Below are 24,895 nucleotides of genomic sequence, written 5' to 3'. Positions count from 1 at the left end.
CATGTGTCATTTCTTTAATCAATACAACGTCCCTCTTTGGAGACCTTACTTTCCCCCACGGTTCTCTGGGGAATTGGCATTAAGTTAGGTCCAATAACACGGGTAAAGCCAGTCAGCTAACCATTAGAAGACCCAGCACTTACCCCCAGGTTTCTGTGACTGTGGAATCCAGATCTTGTCAAAACACCAATTTGCCTCCCTCTCCGACACCGAGGGCACCCAGGGGTGTTGGGTGCTGACTGAATAGATACAGGGGCATGGAGGAGGCATCCCTTGTTTCTTTGCATTTGAACGTCACGGTCACCTGGCCCTGGACGGGGACGCTGATGGGAGGATTACTGTCCTATCATATCAGACCTGGGCTCTGTTTCCGCTGCCACCATTTGACCTGCAATCCTCAGTTTCCTGTTGTAAAAACGAGAAGAATGATGACATGCTTACGTCATAGGGTTGCAGGGAGAGCTAGCTGATGGCGAGGCACGCCAGCCCTCGTAACTGCTTAAAGCCTTTTAGGGGGCAAATGTGCAAGTTGCGTTCAATGATCTTAGTACAAATCAGCTTGGCCGGGAGCGAGGCACGTCACTCCCTAAAGGTAGAATTGGAGATGTGCTCTGAAGTGAGCAGCTCACGGTTCCTCAGTGGGGTCCCCGCAAAGCGTGGCCTTGGGGTTTTTATTTTCCAGTCATCACCATATTTAAGGGTAAAGTGGAAGAGGTGGAGCTGCCCGTGGAGAAGGTGGACATCATCATCAGCGAGTGGATGGGCTATTGTCTATTCTATGAGTCAATGCTCAACACGGTGATCTTTGCCAGGGACAAGTGGCTGGTAAGTGTCTCACATGCTGTCCCCGCACTGTTCTGCTGGCTGTCTCGCTGCTGTCCCCGTGGCCTACAGCCTAGGGAGAATACGAGGACTTCAGAGAGAGCTCTCCCAGGCCGCTCTCTGTAAAGCCTATCTGCTTTAAGGGATGGGAGGCTCACCCTGGTCCCGCAGGCAACCGTCAGAATGCACAATTGAGGACTAACCGGGGCCTCTCGATAGTAGACGCCCATTCGCTGCCCTCAAGAGAAAAGTCTGTCCTGGGCCATAGCCCTTGGGACTCACATAACTGCCAGCGAGCAAACGTGGTGCTGACCTTGGCTTTGAAGTGCCCTCCACTCTGCATTTGTCCTGGCTCCAAAATAAACGTTGAGCATGGCTGTCCCAGCCCCGACCCTGGACGAGGCGACAGTCCCTTGAATGAGAAATGCTGGCGAGGGGATGCTTGTCTGGTGACTCTATGTGCAGTTCAAAATGTGATGTCTTTGTCAGGTGAATAGATTACGAGACCCATTTCCCCACCATTCATCAACAGAAACCTGGAGGGCTTATGTTTCCAGACCGGGCAGCTTTGTACGTGGTAGCGATCGAAGACAGACAGTACAAGGACTTCAAAATCCACTGTAAGTCACCGTTTCGTTCTGCCTGGAACTTCTGTTGCACCCTGTGGGAGGGGGTCACTTCAGTGGGCCCGAGCGTCATGGACACTGCCACTCGCCCCGTGGTAGAGTTTGTCTGTGACCCTTTCTGGATTCTTCTCTGTGTTTCTCTCCAATCCCAAGAGAGGGAGGTTTAAGAAAGAAAATAAGCGATATGGCTGGTAAAAGAGAAATGTCCTGATGTGAGAGGAGGAATGCAAAGCGAATAAGAAGAGAATTGCAGAGAGCAGGGCTTAGTCACCCTAAAGGCCATCACAGGGGTCCGAGGGGGCAGGTCTCCAGCCAGGCCAATCACTGTGAATCTGCCTTCAGGCCACTCAAATGTGTCAAAATAATTTCGATTCCTCTTCACATTAGGTAAAGAGGTATTCTTCCCCGAGGTTCTTTCAGAGATTGGATAGCAGTAGGGTGGGCAGGAGGGGAGACTTTGCTTTGAACCGTCGAACAAATGGTGTGTTTATGTGTGCGTGTATGTGTAGGTCTCTGCGTGTGAGTGTTCAGGGGGAGCAGGAGGCTCACATTAAATGTGTATTCATAATGCCTCACCAGCTGAAAAGGAGTGACACTGTTGGGCACAGTGGCTCATTCCTGTACGTCCAGCAAATTGGGAGGCCCAGGCAGGAGGACGGCAGCCTGGGCAATTTAGCAAGACCCGGGCTCAAAATAAAAGGGCTGGGGATGTAGCTCAGTGGTAGACACCCCTGGGTTCGATTCCCAGTCTTTCTCTCTCTCTCTCTTACACACAAACACACACACACAGTGGTTCTCTTGGAAAAAATTTAAGTAAAACAAACGAAACAAAAACCACTCTCCAATATTTTATCTGGTCTGGAAAGGAATAGAACTATTTTATTCTATTACCTTTAAAAGAAAACATTTCTCAGCAATGCAGGCCTAGTCTGGGGAGAAATCCTACTGTGTGTGTTTGTGAGGTTAGACATAGCTGCATCTCCTCAGCCAGATTCAGACATAACGAAAGAGCAAAGAACCAAACAAGCAAGCACACAAACAACTAATTGGAGCAAGGGACAGAAGCTCTGAACTGTCCAGGAGAATCAGTCGATCCTGCCGTGATGGCGTGGACAGGCCCCACTTGACAAGATTACTGCAGAGGGCTTCGCATGCTGATTAGGTGAACCCAGGCCTCCTGCCCCCAGAGGCCAAGAGTCACCAAATTGTTGCCCCCTTTATTCCAACAATTGTCATCTAATCTTTAGAGCCACCAGTGAGGCCTCCACTGGACTGTGCTAGGGAGTGTGTGTGTGTGTATTTGCACACTTTTCTGGAGTTGCAAAATCAAAGCATGATGTTCAGAGCCAACTTCAGGAGAAGTTGGGACTGGGACAGTTGTTTGAGTCTCCAGGCCCTGGAAACCCACTCAGAGTTCTGTTTCTGGCTGATCTAGTACGATTTCTAATATTTGACCTAAAGAGGGAAGGAGATAAATCTCCAAATGAGAGCAAGCAACGGGTTGGGTACCTTAGTTAAATGCTTTGAAGTCTGCCAACCCTGAGTTTCAACTCTGGGCTTTGCCGTTTCCTGACTGGGAAATCTTGAGCAAATGACCTAACACCTTTGAGCCTCAGTTGAAGACAGTATCATCAAAGCCAGTGACTTGTCACAGGGAGTCAGTGAGGTGACATGTGTTAAGGGCGCAGCCGTTCATGGTGCTGTACGGGTGGACTAGACCAGGTCTCCTCTCTGAAGCTAAGACTACGCCCCTTTCCGCTCAGGGCTCTGCCAAGCCCGCTGGCCCCTCTTGGCTTGGAATCTAGGGCAGATGTCTTCCCAGGGAAGATTACAGAAACAACTCAACAGTGAACATTGATCAAATGTGTGTATAAATAGGACATGCGTTGCCCTGGAGCTGCGTTTGGGAGCTCTCGTAGCGTAATTGTACTGAGCGGTGTTTTGAGGGGAACGTTCAGGTGCGTTCTCTATTCTCATCTCCACTTAAATCTTTAGTGAGCTCCAGTCCTGGGAACACCTTTTAAAGAAGTTTCCTCGTGGTTTCCAAAACAAACAGATCTCATCCCTTCTTCCCTTCCACTGGGTTGTGCTTGGAGTCTGGAGGCTGTAGACAGCAATGAGCCAGCCACCAGCAGAAGAGGATTGGGGGTCCAGAGAGGAGCTGAGGGGACAGGAGCTGCTACTCAGGTGCTAGCCTGGGACTGAGCATCGTGTGATTTATTCCTTTGATTTCCAATGCATTATTCCTAACTTTTGGAAAAGAGCAAAGTCTAAAACTCAGCCCCCATTTTATTCTTATGGAGTGTTTGCTCTGAAGTCTTTGCCAAGAAAACAAAACAACAAAAACCGGAATAACAAACGTGCATGCACGTGAGCGAGCGCGCGCACACACACACATACACACCCCACTTAAAATTTATTTAAAATATTGTTAAGTTTTTCTATTGAAATTTTTAAAATATCTTTTTTATTTTGTAATGGAAGCAAACACATTAGAAATGCCTTTCAGATAAAAAGAGGTTTTAGTTACTCTGAGTTCCAAATCAAAAGAATAGCATAAAGGCTGCTGGTTGCTAAGGGAACAATTATAAGCAAATTTCAATTGGCTCAAGAACCAGCTGTCAAGGGAAAATCTTAAAGTGGGGCAGGAGGATGAGACGTGCCCAGCCCCTTCAGAAAGTAAACTGTTAGGGGAAAGACATCCTTTCTTTTCCTCTTCTCGCCTTTTCCTTCCTTTCTCTCTCCTCCCCTCAATCCCTCCCCTTTCCTTTCTGAACCACATGCAACAGGGGGAACACAAGAAAGAGTGAAATGCAGAATGTGCCCTTGATTCGTTCACCACCCTTAGAGAACCCATAGGAAGACAGAGACAAATGACTGGCATATACATAGTTTGTTGGATAAAGGAATTAAAAAAAAAGTAAGGCATCAGAGGGGTGTGCACGCTGTAGTGCTTATCTCTGAGAGAGGAGCAGTGGGAAAAAATCCTACTATAAAAGACATTTATGGAATCTCCAAGTTGGAAGGGAATGTGGTGGGTTGTCTACTCAATTTTATTCCTAACACATGACTCTCTACAGCCACTGAGATTTGGAGAGATGGGCACCAGCTTTCTCAATGATGAGAAGACTGAGAGGGAGACTGTGTGCAGAAGCAGCTCACCCTCAGTTGAAGGGTGGAAGGGCAGCTCCTCTTGGAGGGCTAGTGGCTATCCCTGGGTTTCTCCTTTATTTCTACTCCCAGCACTTAGAGTGCTATTCTTGGGTCCACCCGCTTTTATGCCAGGAGTTGACGGTGAGAGCCTAAGATGCATACCAATATTCTGAACATCTTCCCTTGTGAATAGAGGAGAAATTGCATTAGTGCCTAGAAGGCCCTGCTGGTTTTCTCTGACATCATTCTCAGGCAGTGCCATTAGCCCCAGCAGAGAAACTCAGATCTCTGGAGCCAACAAATGGAGAGAGGATGTAGCTCTGGCTCACTCCAATAAGAAGTCAAGTTTGTTCCATATTTCTGTTTCTCTGGCTTTTTTAAAAAAAATATTTCTCTCTATATTTTGATTTTAAGCAGTTTCACATAGATTTACCTGGGTATTTTTCTTTGTATTATCCTAATTGGAGTCTTACACAATACTTGGGTGTGTAAATATACATATGTGTGTGTGTGTGTGTATGTGTGTGTTTCTGTGTGTGTGTGTGTGTTTTCCTGTCTGATCTCTTTCTCTTCTTGATCAGAAACTCCCATTAAAGATATGTTAGGTATTGTTTGTTGTGTACCATAGCTCTTGGATGCTTTGTTTATTTTTTAATTTTTTTCTCATTGTATTTAAGTTTGTCCTTTTTTTGACCTGATTTCTAGTTTGTTGATTATTGCCTCTGATGTATCCATTCTGCTAATGAGCTAGTTAAAATAATTCTTCCTCTCTGATATTGTGAATTTGATCTAGCATTTCCATAGGCTTTAAGAAAATTATTTCCATTTCAGTGATGAAAATCTATGTATGTCCATGAATGTTGTCTACCTTTTTCTAGATCTTTTATCATAATTAGTATAGTTACTTTTTCATGTGTCTTATAATTTTCCATTCATGCTAGACATTGTGGGTAAAAGAACAGTAGAGACAGATGAATAATATTTATGCCCAGAAAAGAGATTTTTCCTCTGTCAGGCTATTAGAATGGGGGTTTGAGTCAGTATAATCTGTAGTTGTGCACTTTGTGGTTTGCTGTAGTTATGTTCATTACACCACAGTGCAGTTCTTTTCAGGAGCTAATTTTAATCCATAAACAAAAGATTCACAGGTTCCTCTGCTGTTACTTTTTAATACCTAGATAACTAACAATATTTCTTGGTGGCTAGTAGCCATTACCTCATATTCATTCATTCAACAGATAATACATAATTGCAATAAAAAAGTTAATGCATTTGATTTGAAACATATCCCATTCCTGCTCTTCTTCTGGAAAAAGAGCCTAGTGGGAGTGAACAGTCAACAGAAAGGAGAAAAAATGTCTACCCTGGTTAATCTGTTTCCTGAAGAGTTGGAGGTAGGGCAGTCTAGCTGGGAGATAAGACATCAGTTAAGCCCTAGAAAGGTAATGAAAACACCAGGCATTGCAAAGGGGTATAGCATTAAATGTTGGGGAATGGATTGCAACATGAAAAGCACCATGTTACCTTCGGACCTGTACCATGCCAAGGGCTGTGACTAGATACTAAGGATACAGAAGGAGAGGCCCACGGTCAGGAGTAGCTGGAGAAAGTGTCACAAGGTTCATCATTTCAGGACTTGAAAAAAGACTTTAAAGATCATGCACTCCAAAGATTTCCAAACTCTGGTTGGAATTGCCTATATAGATTTTATTTTAAAAATCCAGCTTCCTGTAATTTTTGTTTTCTAGCATTTTCATTGACTTCAAAAGTTGTTTCCATCTTACTGGTAAAATTTTCCATCTATCCATGGGTGTTGTCAACCTTTTCACTGCATATTTGAACATACTTATTATAATTACTTTTAATTCCAACATGTGAGTTATGTCTGAATCTGATCCGATGACTCTTTTTTCTTTTGATATTAAGTCTTTTTCCCCCCTTTTCTACGTGTGTCTTAATTTCCTATTGATACAGCAGACCTGTATGGGCCCAGGAGTCTGCATTTGAGACTGTGTTCCAGATGAACTCACAGAACCACTAAATCAAATTTCTCATTTTACAAATAAACCCAGTGTCATACAGCTCAGAAGGCAGCAAAGACAGAGCACAAACCAAAAGATGATAATGTCTGCTGTGTATCAAGTTCTATGTGCCGAGAACTATCTTATGCACTTTACAACTGCTATCACATTTAATCCTCATAATGACCCTGATGGCAGCTGCCACCATCATCATCATCATCATCTCTATTTTATTTATTTATTTTTCAAATTGTACCTTTATTTGGAGTCTTTTTTTAAGCATCATGAAGGATGGATGTAGTAAGATATGGGTGGGTGACATGGACAAGGAAAAGAAATATGAGAAACAAGAACTGATTCACATCTCAACTGTAGACATCTTAGACAAATCAATTTCAGGAAAGAGTACATATGGAAGTGGAAGAGCTGGAAATGGATTCGCTTAAAGTACCCCTGTCCCTGGGAGTATTTGAAGACTCTCTTAGGAATCCTCTTTAGTTGGAACTGCTGGCATAAGGCACAACCCAGAAGATCATTCAGGAGATTTTTTTTTTTCTGGAAATGGGTTCCTCACCTCTATTTTAAAGAGGAAGAAAGTGCCACGGGCTTAGAGAGGATTCATTCTTGCTCAAGATGACATAGCAAATAAATGGCAGAGCTCAGATTTGAACTCCAAAGCCCAACAACCCTCAGCAACCCTCAGGATTTGCCCAACACTTCCACTGAACTCGAACGTCATGGTGGGATCCAGGAGAGACAGAGCAGGGGCGTGGCTGCTGGTCTCCTAAGGGAGAGTTTTAACGGAAAGCAGTGTGTTTTAGTATGTGTTTTCATCTGGGGAGAGGATGAATGGCTATTTCCAGGTTCCGGAAGGGAGACTTCTCTGTAGCCTGTCCTATTGCCAACCGGGCAGCTTCCTCTCCATAATGTAGGTTTCAAGTGGGAGTTTGGCACCCACCTTGGGTGATTGAATGGGATTTGACTGGCGTCTTATCCTCAAGCTGGAATTTCACAAGTACTCACCCTCTGGGAGACGATTACTTTTCCTGCTTTCTTTTCTCCCTGAGAAAGGTCTTTATGTACCTTAGGAAAGAATCTGAGTCAAAGGAGCCAGTCTTTCATTGACCACTCTCATCCCGCTCCTCATCCACCCACTCTGCTCCACACACACAGAGCCATGGGTTCCCCAAGGAACTTTTTTGTTTCCCCTAATGAATGCTCTAAAAAAATTAGACTTCATAAGATTTTAGAGAAAAGCACTTCTACTACAAGGCATTTATAAACCCGGCTGAATAAACAGATAAATGAGATTCAACTGCCCAGAAATCAGCCTCTCTGCACAGTGGGGTGAGAACGTGACATAGCTGTGGCGGACTCAGTTGGGTCTCTGCTGCTCAAGGATTAGGGGGACAAGTTTGGCTCCATGCCTACCTTCATGATTTCCCCAATGAGTGACAGGAGCCAGATTTTTGGTATGAGCCAGATGCCAAATTCTCCCAGCCACAAATTTCTTATTTCTCGTGCAGAGATATTCTCCAGGAGTTGCTGGGTAGATTCAATGAAGGTGATTAATCAGTGGTAGCAATTATGACCATCATTGATGACCTTGAGCCATGTGATTTAATTTCATTTACTCACCAACTCTGAGACCCCAAATCTTTCTCCCTCTGAAAGAAGCATCCTATGAGTAGTCTGAAGAACAAGGCCAACACACAAGGCTGGGATGGTCTTACCCCACCTGCGGGCCATTCCTTATGGGATGGATCCTGAGTGCTTCATGGCCTGTGGAGACAGAAAGGCTCTCTTGGACTCACTCAGTGGAGAAAATTGAGGTTCAGAGGGTTGGGGAGTCTGCACAGGGCCTGACTTGTCCGTGACGGTGTGGGGATTCACATCTAGTCTCTTTCACTTGAAGAGCCCATGCTGCCTTAGGCTGCATTAAAGGGTCAATGGGTGGGGCTGGGAGAAGGGTGAGAGAGGGGTCTTTTAGGAGAGGCGAACAGCTTGAGCATAGAAATAGGAAAGCCGCTGGCAGATGAGGGAGTTCATAGGACACTCTGCGGCTTAGCAAGGGGACACAAAAGTAGACACCAGGAAGAGTAACTTGGGTTCTGGTTTTAGCCTAGCTCTATTCTACCTGTGTGAACTTGGAGAAATTAGTTTCCCAGCCTCTCTGAACTCTAGTTTACCAAATTATAAAATGGGCCCTGCCTTTTCTAGAGATAAAAATGAAAAAATTGGTAGATTGCCAAGCTCCCCATGCAGGTCAGCAGTGCTCACTCCATTGGATGCTGGGAACGTGGGCTGCCCCCACCTTCTGAAGCAGGCTGTGCTCTAGCACTGAGGAGACCACGTGAGCTTCGGGGGTCCTGCAGCCTGCCTTGACATCTCACTCTGTCCCCACAGGGTGGGAGAACGTCTATGGCTTTGACATGACCTGCATCCGGGACGTTGCCATGAAGGAGCCCCTGGTGGACATCGTGGATCCAAAGCAAGTGGTGACCAATGCCTGTTTAATAAAGGTCTGGAGACATCCTGGTTGGGCCTGGGCATGCTGGGAACCCAGCTGAGCCACCTTGGAAAGACAGGCGTGGGGTGGGCCTGGAGTGTGGGCAGAACCAGCTCCTGCGCTGCCCCATCCCAGTGATGCGAGGCCACCTTGGCCAGAGCTCAGGGTGCTCTGCAGTGACAAGCCAAAAGTTGGGGTTCTCACTGAGCAGATCCCCTGAGGGGACTCCATGGTGGCACAGCTGAAGGAAGAGGGTCCAGATCAGGGCCCTGGTGGTGTGAAGAGGGATAGATGGGGGACAGTCATCAAAGGATAGGATGCTGTGGAGCCAGGAGGGTATGTGAGGCTTGGGAAAGCGAGTCCATTCAGAGCTGGCTGTGCATCTGGAAAGAGCTCCCCCGGCTCAGTCTGCCATGCAATCGTCTCCACTTGAGAGCTCTCATCTGACCCAGACAGAGCTTCTGGCCCCTTCCTAGTCCTGCTTGCTCGTTTCTGCTTTTAATATCTTTTCTTCCAAGGCCTTCTTTCGTAGTGCAGATGAACAGCTAGCTGGTCAGTGTCCTCTCCATAGCCGTCCTCAATGCATGCTTATTATCAGCTACTCAAAAACACCCAATGAGAGCACAGATTAAAGCTCTCTTTCCCTCCCCTCCCTTCCAATCCCGCACTCCTCCCGGGGTGACTGCTCTTCAAGGTCGGATTGACTCTTCCAGTTCTCATTCTATGTGTTTGCATTTATACATGCTGATATATTACGTTGAACTGTATGAAACTACCGATATCTGAATTTTTTATGTAGAAGACATCAATTTCACATGGCTGAAATTAATCTTTAATTTAAACATATGGGTTCCTTCTGTAAGTATTCATCAGACACCTGACTCTTGTCTTGCTAAAACATACTTGCCTGCTCTGATGACATTTTTTTTTTCCTGAAAGTGAAAGGAGGGACTGGAGCATTCACAGTGAGATGGGGGTGGAGGGTGGGCCCAGGGCCGACAAGGGTGAGTTGAAGTTTCTGAAAGATGGATGCAAACTGCTGCTTTGTCCCTTTGAGAAGTGTTCTCTCCTGCTGAGCATGGGCCTTTGCAGAACTATAGTCCATGATCTGGACTATCCCTTGGAACCTCAGGGGCAAATAAAATAGCAGAGCCTCATGCAGACCTCATCAGATGCCCTCTGTTGGTGACATCCTGCCTCAGAGGTTTGGCTTCGAGTCTAAGCCCGGGACTCTGCTTTTAGGGTTCCCTCTGCTTTCTGAAGCAGCCTCTTCCTGTGGCAGGCAGGATTAACTGTGAGCCATTTCTTCCGACCAGCCCCTCTACCCTGAAGCCTCTCCACTTGGTGCCCAAACAAGAAAAGGACGGCACCCCCCAACACACACATACAAAAAAGAAGCTCACCCACAGTGTAAGACATTTCTGTCAATATTGTAGAACAGGTGGAAGTCCACCCGCACCATCACATTGGTCAAAACGACACATGGCAACTATAGCCACCGTTAGGCATCTGCAGGCAATGGTTTCAGCTTGAGGATAACATTCCTTCCATGTTCTTGGACATCTGGTGGATTTCTGCACTTGACTCCAGCCCCCATTGCAGGAGTGGCCCCTATGCTTTTGGGTCCTGTTGGTTTCCTCATGGACTGGCCTGCTTCTTCCCACAGGGGCCTGTGTCCTTCCTCCCTCCTCCCACCTCTCAGCCCAGTACCAGCAAGGGCGTCTCCTGTGGTTGCCCCTGAGTGCATCCAGGGACAAAGCAGCCAGACTGATCAAGGAGGGACAGGAGGGGGGTGGTGTCTCTCACACACTCCTCATGAAACTAAGGGGCACTGACGGTGTCTCAGGAGGGGACATCTGTGGTGCCGTCCTGCCCCTCCCCCCCGCCCCAGCCTCCCTTCCTGTTTTCGGAGGGGGACTGGCTGGCTGTGTCTGCTCCTGCGGCCAGGGGAGCCCTTCCATCAGCTCTCTTGCTAATGTGCTAAGCAGCGTCTGGCCCCACCTTTTGGGAAGACGCTTGCCCTTCTTCACACACTTAATTGCTATTTTCATCGTCATTAACATTGCCTAGTGTGACACTTTATTATAATTAAGACTCTGTTTTGACCAGACTTCTGCTTGGAGACATCCATTTGTAACATGATTTAGAGGCAGGACAGCCGTGGCCAGGGGCTCTTCTGAGTAATTTACTCCAGAGAAACCTCCGGCTTGCCGGGGTTGCCTGAGGCCAAGGCAGTGGGTCTCCCTGGGGTCTCCAAGAGGCTGCTGCATCTGTGGAAAGAAAGAAACCTTCCAGCAAAGGGCTCTGGGGATCAGAATAAGGGGGCTGATCTGAAACCTTTGGATCTGAAGGGGGATGGGCATGAACCCAGGGGCCTTTGTCTGCAAAGCCCAGCCTTGACGGATCCCACTCTTACATGCGGCAGGACCCTCACTCCAGAGGACCAGCTGCCTCTGTAGTTGCCAGTTTAATGTATAGCTCCACTATTGTCCCCTTGAAGGCTTTTGTTCTGAGGAGGGGGGCTATTCAAATGCAAATGTCTCCAGGACTTAGTGAACACAGACAGCTGACATTTGGTTGATGGACATTTGACTGCAAGAAAAAACTGCTAGAGGTAGAGTTCCTACTGGATGGGGTGATGTGTGTGTGTGTGTGTGTGTGTGTGTGTGTGTGTGTGTGTGTCCTAAAAGCAATTAAGAAGTGAGGGGAGTCTAGAAGGAGAAAGTAACCAAGTCTAGCTGATAAGCCACAGGGAGTCACTGCAGATTGTGGATCCAGGGAGTAACATCCTCTGAATGAACCTTAAGGAGTTTTGCTGGTTCATGGTTATGAGAGACCTGGGGAAGGAAGGAAAGACTTGAACAGGGAGATCTGTTCTGAGAAGATGGGTCCAACACACATGACTGTGTTTGGCGTGCTGTGTCACTCAACAAGGATGCCCAGGACAATGAGGGGTAGCTTCTGCATCTCAAGGGTAGGAATGAGGGTAGAGATGATGAGGCTTCGGAGATGAGCCAGAAACTAGGCTGGGCTGGTGGCAGAGGGACCTAAACAGAAAGACGCCCAGGACCCTGGAGAGGATCTGGAGCCTGGCTGTCCCTGGCTGAGAAGGAGATAGAAAAATCACTGTGTGTGGACACTGCAAGCCAGGTGGACCACGATGGTGGCATTAATAACCATGAGGGTCACCCAGGCTCACTCTAGCGCTCAGGAGCTGGAGGGAACTTGTGGATCATGTGTGGCTGGAGGGACAGTTAGCACCATGAAGGCCCATGGGTGCTGAGTCTATGAGGGTTTCCCAGACTGGGACCTGGCCTGTTCCAATAGGATGGCATGGGTGGGTGGGGGCTTCTAGAAGTAGGTTCCAAATGGAGAAGGAAGGGCTGATGTGGTCAGCATCATGGTCAGCTTTGAAAGTGGTAGAACTCACCAGAGGAGAAAGGCCAGGAGGACAAGGGGTCTGAAACCATGACTTAGGAGAAATTGCCAACCAGGGACAATCCATGTTATAGAAGAAAAGGTTTAGGGGGCCTGTGTGAGTGGGAAGAGCCATTGGCCTTTTCTGTGGGTGGAAGTTGCAGAGACAGAGTGGGCTGTCTGGTTCTGAAGAGGGACCTACTGGTTGGAGATGTCTGGATGTGGTGTGAGCTGCCCCGTGGGTGGGGAGTGCAGCACCCTAAAGGGTTCTGCAAACACTAGAGGGACACTGGCTGGGAATGCTGCCGAGGGATTTTGGATTCTTACGTTGAATAAAGGGCTCTGCTCCAGGGGTCGTGGCGTACAATCCCATCAACTTTTGCATGCCTGGCCAGGGCTCACCCTTCAATAGTTTTATCAGAACCCAGAAAACACAGTGCAACTTGCGCTGGAAAGTCAACTCACTGAGGCGCTACCACCTTCCCCGAGCCCTGCAGTCCCACCCTCTTCACAACGGTCAGAGAGCTTCAGTTTCCCAGAGGCCTTCACGGCTGCTCAACCCAGGCCACAGCAGGACTCATATGATCAGCCATGACAGCTCTTCTCCCTCCTCTCTCCATCTCTGTGGAGCCAGGACTTCTCTTTGCAGGTCCCAGACAACTATGGATCTCTTTTTTTTCTTTATTTATCCTAGAAATATAGAGAGATAAAAGCTATTTTCTCAATGCTACTTTGTTTCTTCATCCATCCTGCTTCTGGGGCTCAGGAGGACCCCCAGAACCAGGAAGCACACAGGTGTCTGTCTGGCTCTTAGAGAATTTTCAGGACAGTGGTTCTTGCTACACAAACATGACCTGTGGGGAGTTCTTCCTTGGGCCTCTCTGGAATCTGTCTGAATGCTTCTTGGGCTCCTGGTGGGGTCTCCCTGTCTCATGGCAGCCAGCAAACAACAGGTCTGCGTCCTCCACACTCAAAAGAACAGCACATGGCAGACTCGTCTCTCTATTACCCTTGCTCCCCACGCAAGATTGATTTCCAGTCACTTTCGGGCTGAAATTGTGAGAATTATTAGTTCTTTGTGTTCCACGTTCCCCAGGCCAGACCTGAAAATTCTCGCTCTTATTTCTCCCTTTTATTTATTTTTGAAAAACTTTCCAACCTTGTTATAAATGGTTGAGAGAACTTCCTTCAGTTCAATCTGTGACTTTGTGAGCTGAGGCTTTGACTCCTGAGACAATGCTCAGTGTCTCCTATTACTGGGAGCTTGAATAGAAAAAGAAAGAAAGGAAGAAGAAGAAAAAAAAAAACAGGAAATAAATGGTCTGGTTCATGCAAATCCCTGGGAGAGCCTGATAAACCCAGACTGCTGTTTTGATTCAATAGGTCTGGGACCCCTCCCTGCCCCACTCAGAATTTGCTCTCAGGTGATATGGATGCTGACCATCTGGGGTCCACACTTTGAGGATAACTGGATGGAGGTAGTGTCTGGACCATGATCAGTTCAGGGATTCATTGTCTAATGGACCCTTCTCTTCCCTGCCAGCCCCCTCCAGGGCCCATCTGCAGCAGATTTACCTCCCACATTCTGTTCCCCTCAGTTTTTCATTCAAGTCCATTTGTACCATTCCCTGAGCACCCTCCACCCCAGAATGGATGGAGGAGGTCATCGGGAGGGTGGAGGGTGGGCCTGGATTCACTCTAAGAATAACGACACCCCCAGAGAGGCCACTGCCCACAGTCTCTCTTGGAGTGAGTCTACTGACCAGGCCCTGGACCTGGTGGAGGCCACACGTTTCCAGCATTCTCTCCTGTCTGGACTGCAGGAGGTGGACATCTACACGGTGAAGACAGAGGAGTTATCGTTCACATCTGCGTTCTGCCTGCAGATACAGCGCAATGACTACGTCCACGCCCTGGTCACCTATTTTAATATTGAATTTACCAAGTGCCACAAGAAAATGGGGTTTTCCACAGGTGAGCTGTTTCTTGGTTCTCTCCTCCTCTGGGCTTCCCTGAAGCTATGTGGGCAAGACCAAGTCTGGCCTCAACTGATGGAGAAGGTGTTTGGGGTTCAGGCAGGGGAGAAATGGCATGTCCCACACACTGGCTCCCCAAGGAGAAGGTAAACCAAATGTGGTTGATGCTCCCAGAGCTGAGAGCAAGCACTGGGTAAGGGGGAGGCAGGGGGAAACTACTGAGGACCCCCAGAGACTCTTCCATTTTCATTTACTGAGCATATTCTGTATGAGAGGTAAGGACCCAGGATTGAATGAGACTCCTCCAGCTCCACTGCAATGCCTCTGTTAGAATTCTACTGATCTCACTAGACTACAAACTGATCTCTTCTTCTCCCCTGTACCTCTACCCCAATCCATCCTTCATTGAATCCCTGGTTAAGTTCCCCAAAGATCACCTGTACTGTCTTAGTCTGTTTTCTGTTGCTATCCCAACATACTTGAGACTGGATAATTTATAAAGACTAGAAATTTATTTGGTTCTGGAGGCTGCTAGGCAGTTCGAGAATATGGTGCTGGCATCTGCTGGGCTCTGATGAGGGCCTTGTGCTACATCACAACATGGTAGAGGAAGCATGTGGTAAGTGAGCCAGTGTGTGGGGCGAGCTTGCCTTTATGACAAGCTGCTCCCCCAAAAGCCCGTGAATCCATCCAACTATGCATGGATTAATCCATTTGTGAGGGTAGAACCTTCCTGACCCAATCACTTCCCAAGCCCCCCCTCCAACAGTGCTGCATTGGAGACCACATTTCCAACACAATAACTTCTGGGGGACAAAAATTCAAGGAGGCTTCTTGTGTCTCTGGGCTGTTGCCTCTGCAGACACCACTCCCTTGTGCATCCAGCGTGTGCCCCGGGGGTGGGAGGGTCCCAGATCCCAAGGCTTTGCGATCCCCTTTCCTCCCATGTTGGGCTGTCAAAACGAGGTGCCATAGACCCTGGGGTGTGGGGATTAGACAGCAGACGTTTATTTTCTCACATTCTGGAAGCTAGAACTCCAAGACCCAGTGTCAGCAGGTTTGGCTCCTCCCGAGCCCCCTCTCCTTGGCCTACAGATGGCTGTCTTCTGACTGTATCCCACATGGTGGTTCCTCATGCACCCTGGGATTTTGTTTGTGCATCCCAATCTTCTCCTCTTCTTCTTATTCTGTCTTTGTTTTGTTTTGCTTTTTTAAATCTTTATTTATTCTCTTTAGTTATACATGACAGTAGAGTGTGTTTTGGCATACTATACATACATGGACTAGAACATCCCATTCTTGTGGTTGTACATGATGAGGACTTTCACAGGTTGTGAGTTCCTATATGAACATAGGAAAGTTATGTCTGATTCATTCTACTGCCTTTCCCATTTCCACCATTCTCCCTTCCCCCCACTCTGCCCTGTCCAATCCAGTGAACCTCCCCTTCTGCCCCTTCACCACAGATGTCAGCATCTGCATATGGGAGAAAACATTTGAACTTTGGTTTGGGGGGACTGGCTTATTTCACTTAGCATGATAGTCTCCAGTTCCATCCATTTACCGAAAAATGCCATAATTTCATTTTTCTTTATGGCTGAGTAATATTTTATTGTGTATATATACCACATTTTCTTTACCCGTTCATCTGTTGAAGTCCACCTAGTTGGTTCCATAGCTTAGCTATTGTGGATTGAGCTCCTTTAAACATTGATGTGGATATGTCACTATAGTATGCTGATTTTAAGTCCTTTGGGTATATTCCCAGGAGTTGGGTAACTAGGTCAAATGGTGAGTCCATTCTAGGTTTTCTGAGGAATCTCCATTCTGCTTTATAGAGTGATTGCACCAATTTGCAGTCCCACCAGCAATGTATGAGTGTGCCTTTTCCCCAACATCCTCACCAACATTTATTGTTACTTTTATTCTTGATAATAGCCATTCTGACTGAGATGAGATGCAGTTTTATTTTACATTTCTCTAATTGCTAGTGATGTTGAACATTTTTTCATATATTTGTTGACTGATTGTATTTCTTCTGTGAAGCATCTGCCTGTTTATTGATTGGGTTATTTGTTTTTCTGGTGTTAAGTTTCTTGAGTTATTTATGTATCCGGGAGGTTATTGCTCTATCTGAGGTGCAGGTGACAAAGATTTTCTCCCATTCTGTAGGCTCTCTCTTCATGTTCCTAATCTCTTCTTATAAGGACAATAGACTATGTTAGGGTCCATGCTAAGGGCCCGTTTTAATTCAATCACCTCCTTGAAGGTCATATCTCTAAATAGAGTCACAGTCTGAGGTTCTGGGTGTGAGGACTTCAATATGGACATGAGTGGCTATGGTTCCGCTCACAGTACCTTCCCGGTCCCCACCTCCTTTCCTGGTCAACTCCACCACAGGCTTCACCTCTTGACAGCTCAGGTGTCACTTGGTCCTCGCCTTTCCTTCAGATCAACTTTAGGAGTCTTTCTCAGGGCCCTTAACATCCCCTGTAAATGCCTGTTATGCCTCTGTTAAGAGTGATACTTATGCACAGCAACATTAAGAAATTGGTTCAAAACAAGATAACACGTCAAGGAACAAATTCTCTGCCCCATGTGTCCGGGCCCCTCCTCAGAGGCATATGTGATTAATGATTTCTTTCATGTCCTTCCAAAATACCTCAGTGGGTGCTCAAGCATGTAGGTATTTATACATACTGCTTTTGTGTTTTATTTTGAAGACGTTATTAGACTCATAGGAAATTGCAATAATAGCCCACAGAGTTCTGTGAGCTCTTCACCAGTTTCCCCCACTTGTGGCATTTTACTTAACGGTAACACAATATGAAAACGACATCCTGGAGAAACCACTGGTTGAGTCATCTTACCCACCCTGCCCTTTGCTACCTTTTTTGTTGTTCAACAACATATCTTGGAGATATTTCCATAGCCTCACAGGAATATTTACTTTCTTTCCCTTTAAGCAACTCCATGGGATTCCAATGTAGGGGAAGCCATTCTTTATTCAACATTTCCATTCTTCTTGAGACTACCTGTCTCCCCGGAGTAGGAATCACATTTCATTCGTCTCTGCACTCCTGGCTTCCACAACACAGTTGTATACGCATCTCTGTTACATGAGTCTAGGATGCTGTGCCTCTGCCTTTGTGTTCATAAGGGGACGGAAGTCTTCCTGGGACTAGAAGCCCCTCCTCAGAGGATGGGTGAGTGTGTGTGCATCAGGGGAAGAGGAAGGGGAGTTGATTGGAGGATATGATTATGAACTTTCTGAAATCAGGATGATGAAGATTCTTTGTTTACCTGTGGATAGAGAAGCCAAGAGGCTTCCCTGATCTTTTCTAGAAATGCTTTTCCCAGACCAGTGTCCCCTAAATGGTCAAGGTTTTCCTTGTCTGTATCAGCTTGTCTGTCCTGGTGCCCTCCTGCCCTGGGGAAAGCCAGAACCCCCACCCCCTGGTCTAGGAGACCATCCTACAGCTGCTACCCTCCTTAGAGAGGGACTAGGGGAGTTCACCTTCTCAGTGGACAGCCAGGACAGAGAAGGAAGATTTTACTTGGCCTTGAAGGATACATAAAGCTCAGTCCCAGTGGCGGTGAGGAAGTGGAGACAGTGAGAGAGCTGAGGACGAGCGTGCTTGAGGATCACGGCTGTGGTCAGGGACACAGTGTCGGAATCTGCCCAGGGCCTGCCCTGCTGCGAGTGATGAGAAAGTCAGTAGATGCGGCCACTCTGGAAAAAGGTGTGGGTTTCTAAAGCCTGGCTCTAGCTCTGCAGCACTCAGCAAGGTTTGCCTCCCTTTGAAATGATCTCTTCTCCAATCCAAGCAGTCTCTTGGCTCTGTGGGTGGCAGGGATAACATTCCCAGTGGCCCATGTGTTGGAGGCTTGGTGAAACTGGAGTCCAGAATCTGTGCTTCCTGATAGTGAGGATTTGTCCCAAAGATGAGTGTCTAACCCATGGCTCCTTTCCTTCCTATTTGTTAGCCACACCCCTACCACCCTCCCACACAAACTCACGGACTGTGGTCTAAATCCAGGTGAAAGCCTGCTCCAGCGTCTGTCTTTTGGTGGTAACAGGTTGCACAGAATTTCATAAAGTTAGGCTGTAAGACATTTGGAACCCCTGCAAGTCCTCTGCTCCTGTGCCTTGGTGTAGTGTGGTCCATGGAGCAGCAGCCTCAGCATCACCAGACAGCGTGTAAGGCTTCACTTCAGACCCACTCACTCAGAAACTCTGGGGTGGGGTCCAGCAATCTGGCTCTTAACAAGACTTCTAGTTAGTTGCAGTGTCTGCTCAAGTTTGGGAACCACTGTCTTTGCGAAAGACTGTCCTTAATAATGTGGTTGAGAATGAGACCAATGTGCAGCCCCTCTGGAAAGGCGATTCCGTCTCCTCTGCGCTCACTGAGCCTTTGTGCTTTTGGAATAGACACAGTTTACTTTTGCCTACAGCAATCTGGAGTGGGTAGACGTCAGGGGGAGTATTTGTTTGGCTGCTTTCTCAGCCACCTTGGGGTGTGAGTGTGGGGTTTGTATCCAGCATGCAGCTGGATTCTGTACTGGATCATTTGTGTTGGACAGTGGGCTCTACTCAGACATCTGCCCTCAGACCACTGACCAAGCAATTCCTTTTTGTTTTTGAGGATCCCAGATGCACAGAATTAGATTAACCCTGGTTCTTGGTTTATGACACACAGCCATCATTGGACCATGCCTGGGTCACTTTTTAAAAAAATATTTATTATTATTTTTTTAGTTGTAGGTGGACACAGTATCCTTATTTTATTTTTATGTGGTGCTGAGGATGGAACCCAGGGCTTCACACATGCTAGGCGAGCACTCTACTGCTGAGCCACAATCCCAGCCCACCTGGGTCACTTTTTGCTTATTTATTTTTTAATATCACCAGCACTCATGAACTCACCACCTAACTAAAAAGCTAGGATGTCAATAAAGTAGTGTTAACTAGAATGCAAGCAGTAACTAGCAATAAATTTATTATTTCTATCAGAATGTAACTGTTAGTGATTAAACAATAAATAATTACTAAACTATAAATATCAACTAGAAATACATTGTTAATAAATATGATTATATTTATAATCGATGTTAATTAATAGCCATCTTGTTATGATAATACTATTAATAATATTAATAATAATAATAGTTATCTAACTCCCTGTCAGCCCATAGAAGTCCGTGACTTAAATGCTGTATCAACACCTCTGCACCTACCCAGTATTCTTCATTTCTATCCTCTTCTCCTTTATACGGCCTTCAGTTGAACATTATCCTGCATTTTGTGTTCCTTATTCCCTTGTTATTTTTAATGTTTTATCACCAGTATGAATATGCCTCAACAAAGTATTTTTTTGGTCTCCGTTGTTTTTGAATTTCATGCAAATCAGAACCTGCTGATGGGACCCTCCCCCACAACGGCTGACTGGGTTGTTCATCCCAGCCCAGGCGCAGCTGGCTCTGGGGGGCCCACTCCAAAGCACATCACATATTGTGCAGCCTGAAAATGATCCCTGTTAATGGCTCCAGCATCTCTGCAGCTCTGGCAGAAGCTGTCACAAATAGGCACAGGCACCCAGGCTTCCAGACTCTGCCAGCCAGCAGAGTGCCCCACCCTCTTGGACACATCTTCAGTGGGGCGGGGGTAGGAAATGGGCACTGGGAACCCTTGGGGCTTCTGTTCAATCCAGAAAAACTGTGTAGTAGGTGGAAGGCAGTAGGCCAGGTGAAAGCAGGCTTGGTTTCAAGACCTGCTTTTTCTGGAAAAATCTTCAAGATGGGGTGGCCATTCATTGGAGATTTCCTTGAATTAGTTACTTTCTGGCTCTTGGACTTAGGCAGCCCCGTTCCAGCTTTGCCATCCTGTGACATTGGGTTAGTTTCTCAGGTCAAAGAAACCTCTTGGTACATGGTAATTCTTTTAAAACTATGTGAATTCCCAAGGGAATATAATTCCAAATTTACAACTAGGAAAGTTATTATATTTCAGGAAGAAATTTCAGCCACTTAGTCATGAGGAATCAAGTTTCCCTTTCCAAAAGCACCAGGAAAAATCTAATGAGAGCCCCCTGCCACAGCTTCCTCTGTTTCCAACTCTGTCCTTCATACTGTCTCTCACTGTCCACCTGACTGTCTCGTCAGGCTGTAGGGCCTGCAGGGGTGAGGGGCATGCAAAGCTCTGTTCATTTTGGTTGCTGTTCCTCCACCCCACTGAGGATGTGTCCAAGGGGGTGGGGACCTGGCACATAAGTTTCCTAAACAAAGATCTACTGAGTGAACGAATCTGTGCATTTGCACTTGGGGTGCTATGGACAGTACTGATCACATTTGCTTCAAAATATAGAACACACATTGTCCAGAATCTAGAACCCAGAGAGACTGAAGGGGAGGAGGCTCGAGAGAGGGAGAAAAGTGGAGGCAGGCAGGTGGGGCCAGAATATTTCCAGGAGGAAGGCTTTGCCATGCTAGGGAAAGCTGAAAGCCAGTACCATCTCCAGAGTTGCAGTTGGGGTAGGGGAGAGAGGGAAGGTTTGTCACTCATATGGAGAGCGCTAGATGTCATCCACAGCCCTGTGCTGGGTGCTTACCCTTTTGCTGTGCAGCAGCATTCCAGATCCTTCCCCAGGATATTCTAGGCTGCTCGAATGAGGGAGCTTACCTTTGCAGACCAGAGCCACAGTTGATGGACGAACAAAATTACATACCACTTTATGTAGTGATTAAATAATTACCAGATGCAATGGCTTAGTGATACTCTAAACACCAGCCTCATATGTTATAGGTAGGCTAACTTTATAATTTATCTTTCAATTAAGGACGCTTCTGCAAATAAAAGGGAGAGCTATTAATAATTATGCCAGGAAAACAGACATAAGCTGGGACTGTCCTCGGCACTGCAGGAGACTGGGTCACCCTTAGCATATGACGCTTCCCCCTTCTCCTCTCATCTCATCCTCACACTGCCTCAGGGAACAAGTATCATGTCCCATATTCCACAGATGTAGAACATGAGCCCCAGTCTGTGGCAGGTCTGTGGCAAAGTAAAGACTGGAAACAAGGCTGATGGTCGCCTAATTAAATGTCTTTTCTACAGTGATTCAGTCCTGGCTGTGTGTCCACACTACCTGGGGGAGGGGGTTCATGTCTTGGCAAGCTGTCCCCTCACCCTCCTCCCTAGAGTTACTGTATTGCCATCTCTTGGAATAGATTCAAACATCCAGATTCTAAATTTTACTGAATACTTTGATGGAGAAATAGGATGGAGAAAACTGGTTTAGACAATTAGCCCATGGCTAAGGGACCCACCGTAGAAATAGATATTTGGGGGAAATCTCTAACCTTTTGGTGTTGATGTTGATAGAAAAATAATTTTCTTCCAATCTGGAGCTGGTGTGTGGTTTTTTTTTTTTTAGGCCACCTTCCGATTCAGACTTCTGGGTTCACTGGCCAGCAATTCTGAGCCAGTGACGTCTTGGTTTCTCAGAAAGCATCTGATTGGGTGACAGAAAGAGGCTGCTTGAGTCCCCTTGCCTGAAGGTCTTTAGGAAAAAGAGACACCTGTCTGAGTTGGTGTAGGTGGGAGTGGGGGCGAGAGTGCTGTCAGTCATACATTGACATGCTCCACAGACAACCAGAAGCCATCTTTTGACAATTTATTTAGAGGTCGTTGGCAGGGAAGTGTGCCGGGAGCAGGTGGACTTGTCCACGGCAGCAGTATGTGGGAGGCTGGGCAGGCTGGGTGCGTGTGAGGACCCAGGGTCTGAGACGCACAGGTTGCACATTTAAGGTACTCCTTCTCCTTCCAAGTGCACAGACTGTGCTTTCTCCCCGTGACCTTGAGTTTACATTGATTTCCAAATGAGCACTTTGAAGGCTGCGGGAGTCTATCCAAACCACTGACATTTGATCAAGCCAGTTCACTGCAGAGGGCAGAGAGAGACTCTTTACCACCATTAACAGAGATCTCAGGGTTTGGAAAGATCTTAGAGGTCACCTGGTCTGAGCTGGTATGTGATGATTGCACTCACTCAGGGTGGTCCTGTGAGCCCCTCCCGGGCTGGGCCTTAGGTAGCTGGTGTGATTGTGAGACAGCTCTGATTCTTCCTGGTGAATTGAAAATCTGCCTTCCAGTAATTCCTGGTGACTAGCCTTTGTTCTGCCCCAAGGCCATATAGCCACATATAAGCCTCTCTATGTGGCACCTTTTGACAAGTTTGAAAGACCTTCATCGGGTCTCCCCAAGTCTTGTCATCTCTGGCACAAGATGACAAAGAGGAAGCTGGCAGAGGAGAGCAATAGCCTTGGACAAGGACCTTGCTGTAAAGCGAGTTCTTCTCCAATCCATAGACTCCCAGCATCACTGACCATCTCAGGGTACGTCGAAGCAGCACAGGGATCTGCTCTTTGGGTTCCTGCCATCATCCATTTATTTAAAACTTACAGACTGAATATCATGGCAGGCACTGAGGATATGATCATCAGCAGGGCTGGCATGTCCCTGCCTTCACGGAGACTGTAGTCTTGTGGAAGAGGCAAATGAGTGGTGGAGGGGGAGGCATTTGGACTGTGATGACTTCAGCTCAGGGTGCTGTTGCAGCCCTTGATCCAGGGGTGAGTGTCCAGAGAAGGCTGACCACAAGGGATGAGGGAAAAGGAGGAGAAGAATGTTCCAGAGACAGCTGCTGCAAAAAGATGATGATGTCTCTAAAGGCAGGACCCTCGTGCTTAGCTGGAGAATATGCCATGTGCTGAGGGGGTTCAGTGGATAATATTGGGGTGCTGTGGAGCATGTGGGATATATGAACTATGCACCAGGGGGTGGAAGCTGTGGAGTGAGAATCATTCCTCATTTCTTTCTAGTCCAGTAAGGAAGGCACAGCTGGGACCCCACAGTAGCCCTGGACCAGGGTGCTGGGCTCAGTTCCAGGACACAGAGTCACAGGCAGGGAAAGCTATTGAGGACTGAGGATCAAGTACATGGGATGTCAAACGAATCAGGAAGCTGGTTTAGCCATGGAGTTTGCATAAATGATGCCATTTGAGGGGAGATGGGGGGCCTACTACACAAATTTCCCCCCCACACTATTTGAAAGTCTTAACTCTGTTGAACTAATTAAAACAGCGGCGTGGTGAGTTCATTGGCGCTAATGAGGTTCGTTGATGAGAGGGCATTCATCATGCACCCTTGGTATGAACTTGTAACCTCGGCTTCTTTCTCGGCTGATCCGTGGTTGTGAACAACAGTCCTGCAGGGGTTGGGACTTGAAGGGAAGGGGGGGCATTGGGGCTGAGTGGGGAGTTCTGGGGGGGGGCTCAGACTGGGCATCTGACTCCACAAGATCATCAGTGAGTCCCATGGGAAGCCTCGCCCTTCTACAGACATAACCTCTGACTCCTCCTTCTTCACCCCTCAGCCCCTGATGCTCCCTACACCCACTGGAAGCAGACCGTCTTCTACTTGGAAGATTACCTCACTGTCCGGAGGGGGGAGGAAATCTATGGAACCATATCCATGAAGCCAAATGCCAAAAACGTGGTGAGTGCTGAGGAGCCTGGTATGGCCAGGGTCACCAAGGAGAAAGGACCCAGGGAGCCCCCAGGACTCACTCTCCCAGGGTCAAACTTCATGTGTACAACTGGAAAAGTTCCCAAGGGAGACAGTAGCGGGCCACATTTGGGGGTGACATGCAATTAGGCGTAATGGAAGGAGTCCGACCTTCACTCTTCAAAATCTGGCAACTAGGAGCCTTCTCTAGGTTCCCCCTGGACTCTCAGCCTTGAGGGCAGCTCCCCGCCCTTCACATGAGGTGCTTTGAGGATGGACTCTGTCGAATGACTGGGTTCTACCTAGGTTAGGATGAGCTGGGCCAGGAAATAACAGTTTCTGGTGTCTGGATGACATTTGGTTTGTATTTCTTCATCTGGCTTGGTAGACTGGACACCAGTTCTTCTTGAGTAACCCCAAGTCTACAGACTACTTGGAGGGTTATGGCATAGAACAGTCAAGCATTCCCCCCGCCCCATTTTTTCCCAGGATGAAATCTGAGAGAACATTTTTACATTAGAACAGACAGGATTTAGGTTAGAAATCAAAGAACTCCCTGTGAGAATAATGAGGCACCAGAATAGATCCTGAGGACGGTTCATGGAGAGGCCCTAGCTAGAAACCCTTAAGAAGCCCCAGACTGCCCACCCGCCCGGCACCAGGAGGAGGGCTCAACTTCCCTACCCAAACTAACGCGGCAACCCCTTGCTCTTTCTTTGCAGCGAGACCTCGATTTCACAGTGGACTTGGATTTTAAGGGACAGCTGTGTGAAACATCTGTATCTAATGACTACAAAATGCGTTAG

The 24,895-nt window shown here is 47.2% G+C and overlaps 1 protein-coding gene across 1 annotated transcript in view; it reads left to right on the top strand.

Annotated features, from left to right (window-relative positions):
* Positions 1-24,895, top strand: part of Prmt8 (protein arginine methyltransferase 8) — an 86,130-nt gene extending 61,235 nt beyond the window's left edge. Inside the window, exons 5-10 of the mRNA XM_026407261.2 lie at positions 683-825; positions 1,355-1,442; positions 9,029-9,144; positions 14,372-14,522; positions 23,959-24,080; positions 24,812-24,895. Of these exons, the coding sequence (XP_026263046.1) occupies positions 683-825; positions 1,355-1,442; positions 9,029-9,144; positions 14,372-14,522; positions 23,959-24,080; positions 24,812-24,895 (704 nt within the window). The remainder of the gene's footprint in view (positions 1-682; positions 826-1,354; positions 1,443-9,028; positions 9,145-14,371; positions 14,523-23,958; positions 24,081-24,811) is intronic.

The sequence above is a fragment of the Urocitellus parryii genome, chromosome 5, assembly GCF_045843805.1.
Source record: "Urocitellus parryii isolate mUroPar1 chromosome 5, mUroPar1.hap1, whole genome shotgun sequence".
Classification (NCBI taxonomy): Eukaryota; Metazoa; Chordata; class Mammalia; order Rodentia; family Sciuridae; genus Urocitellus; species Urocitellus parryii.
The sequence above is the reverse complement of the archived record's forward strand: the minus strand, read 5'-3'. Positions and strand labels throughout refer to the sequence as shown.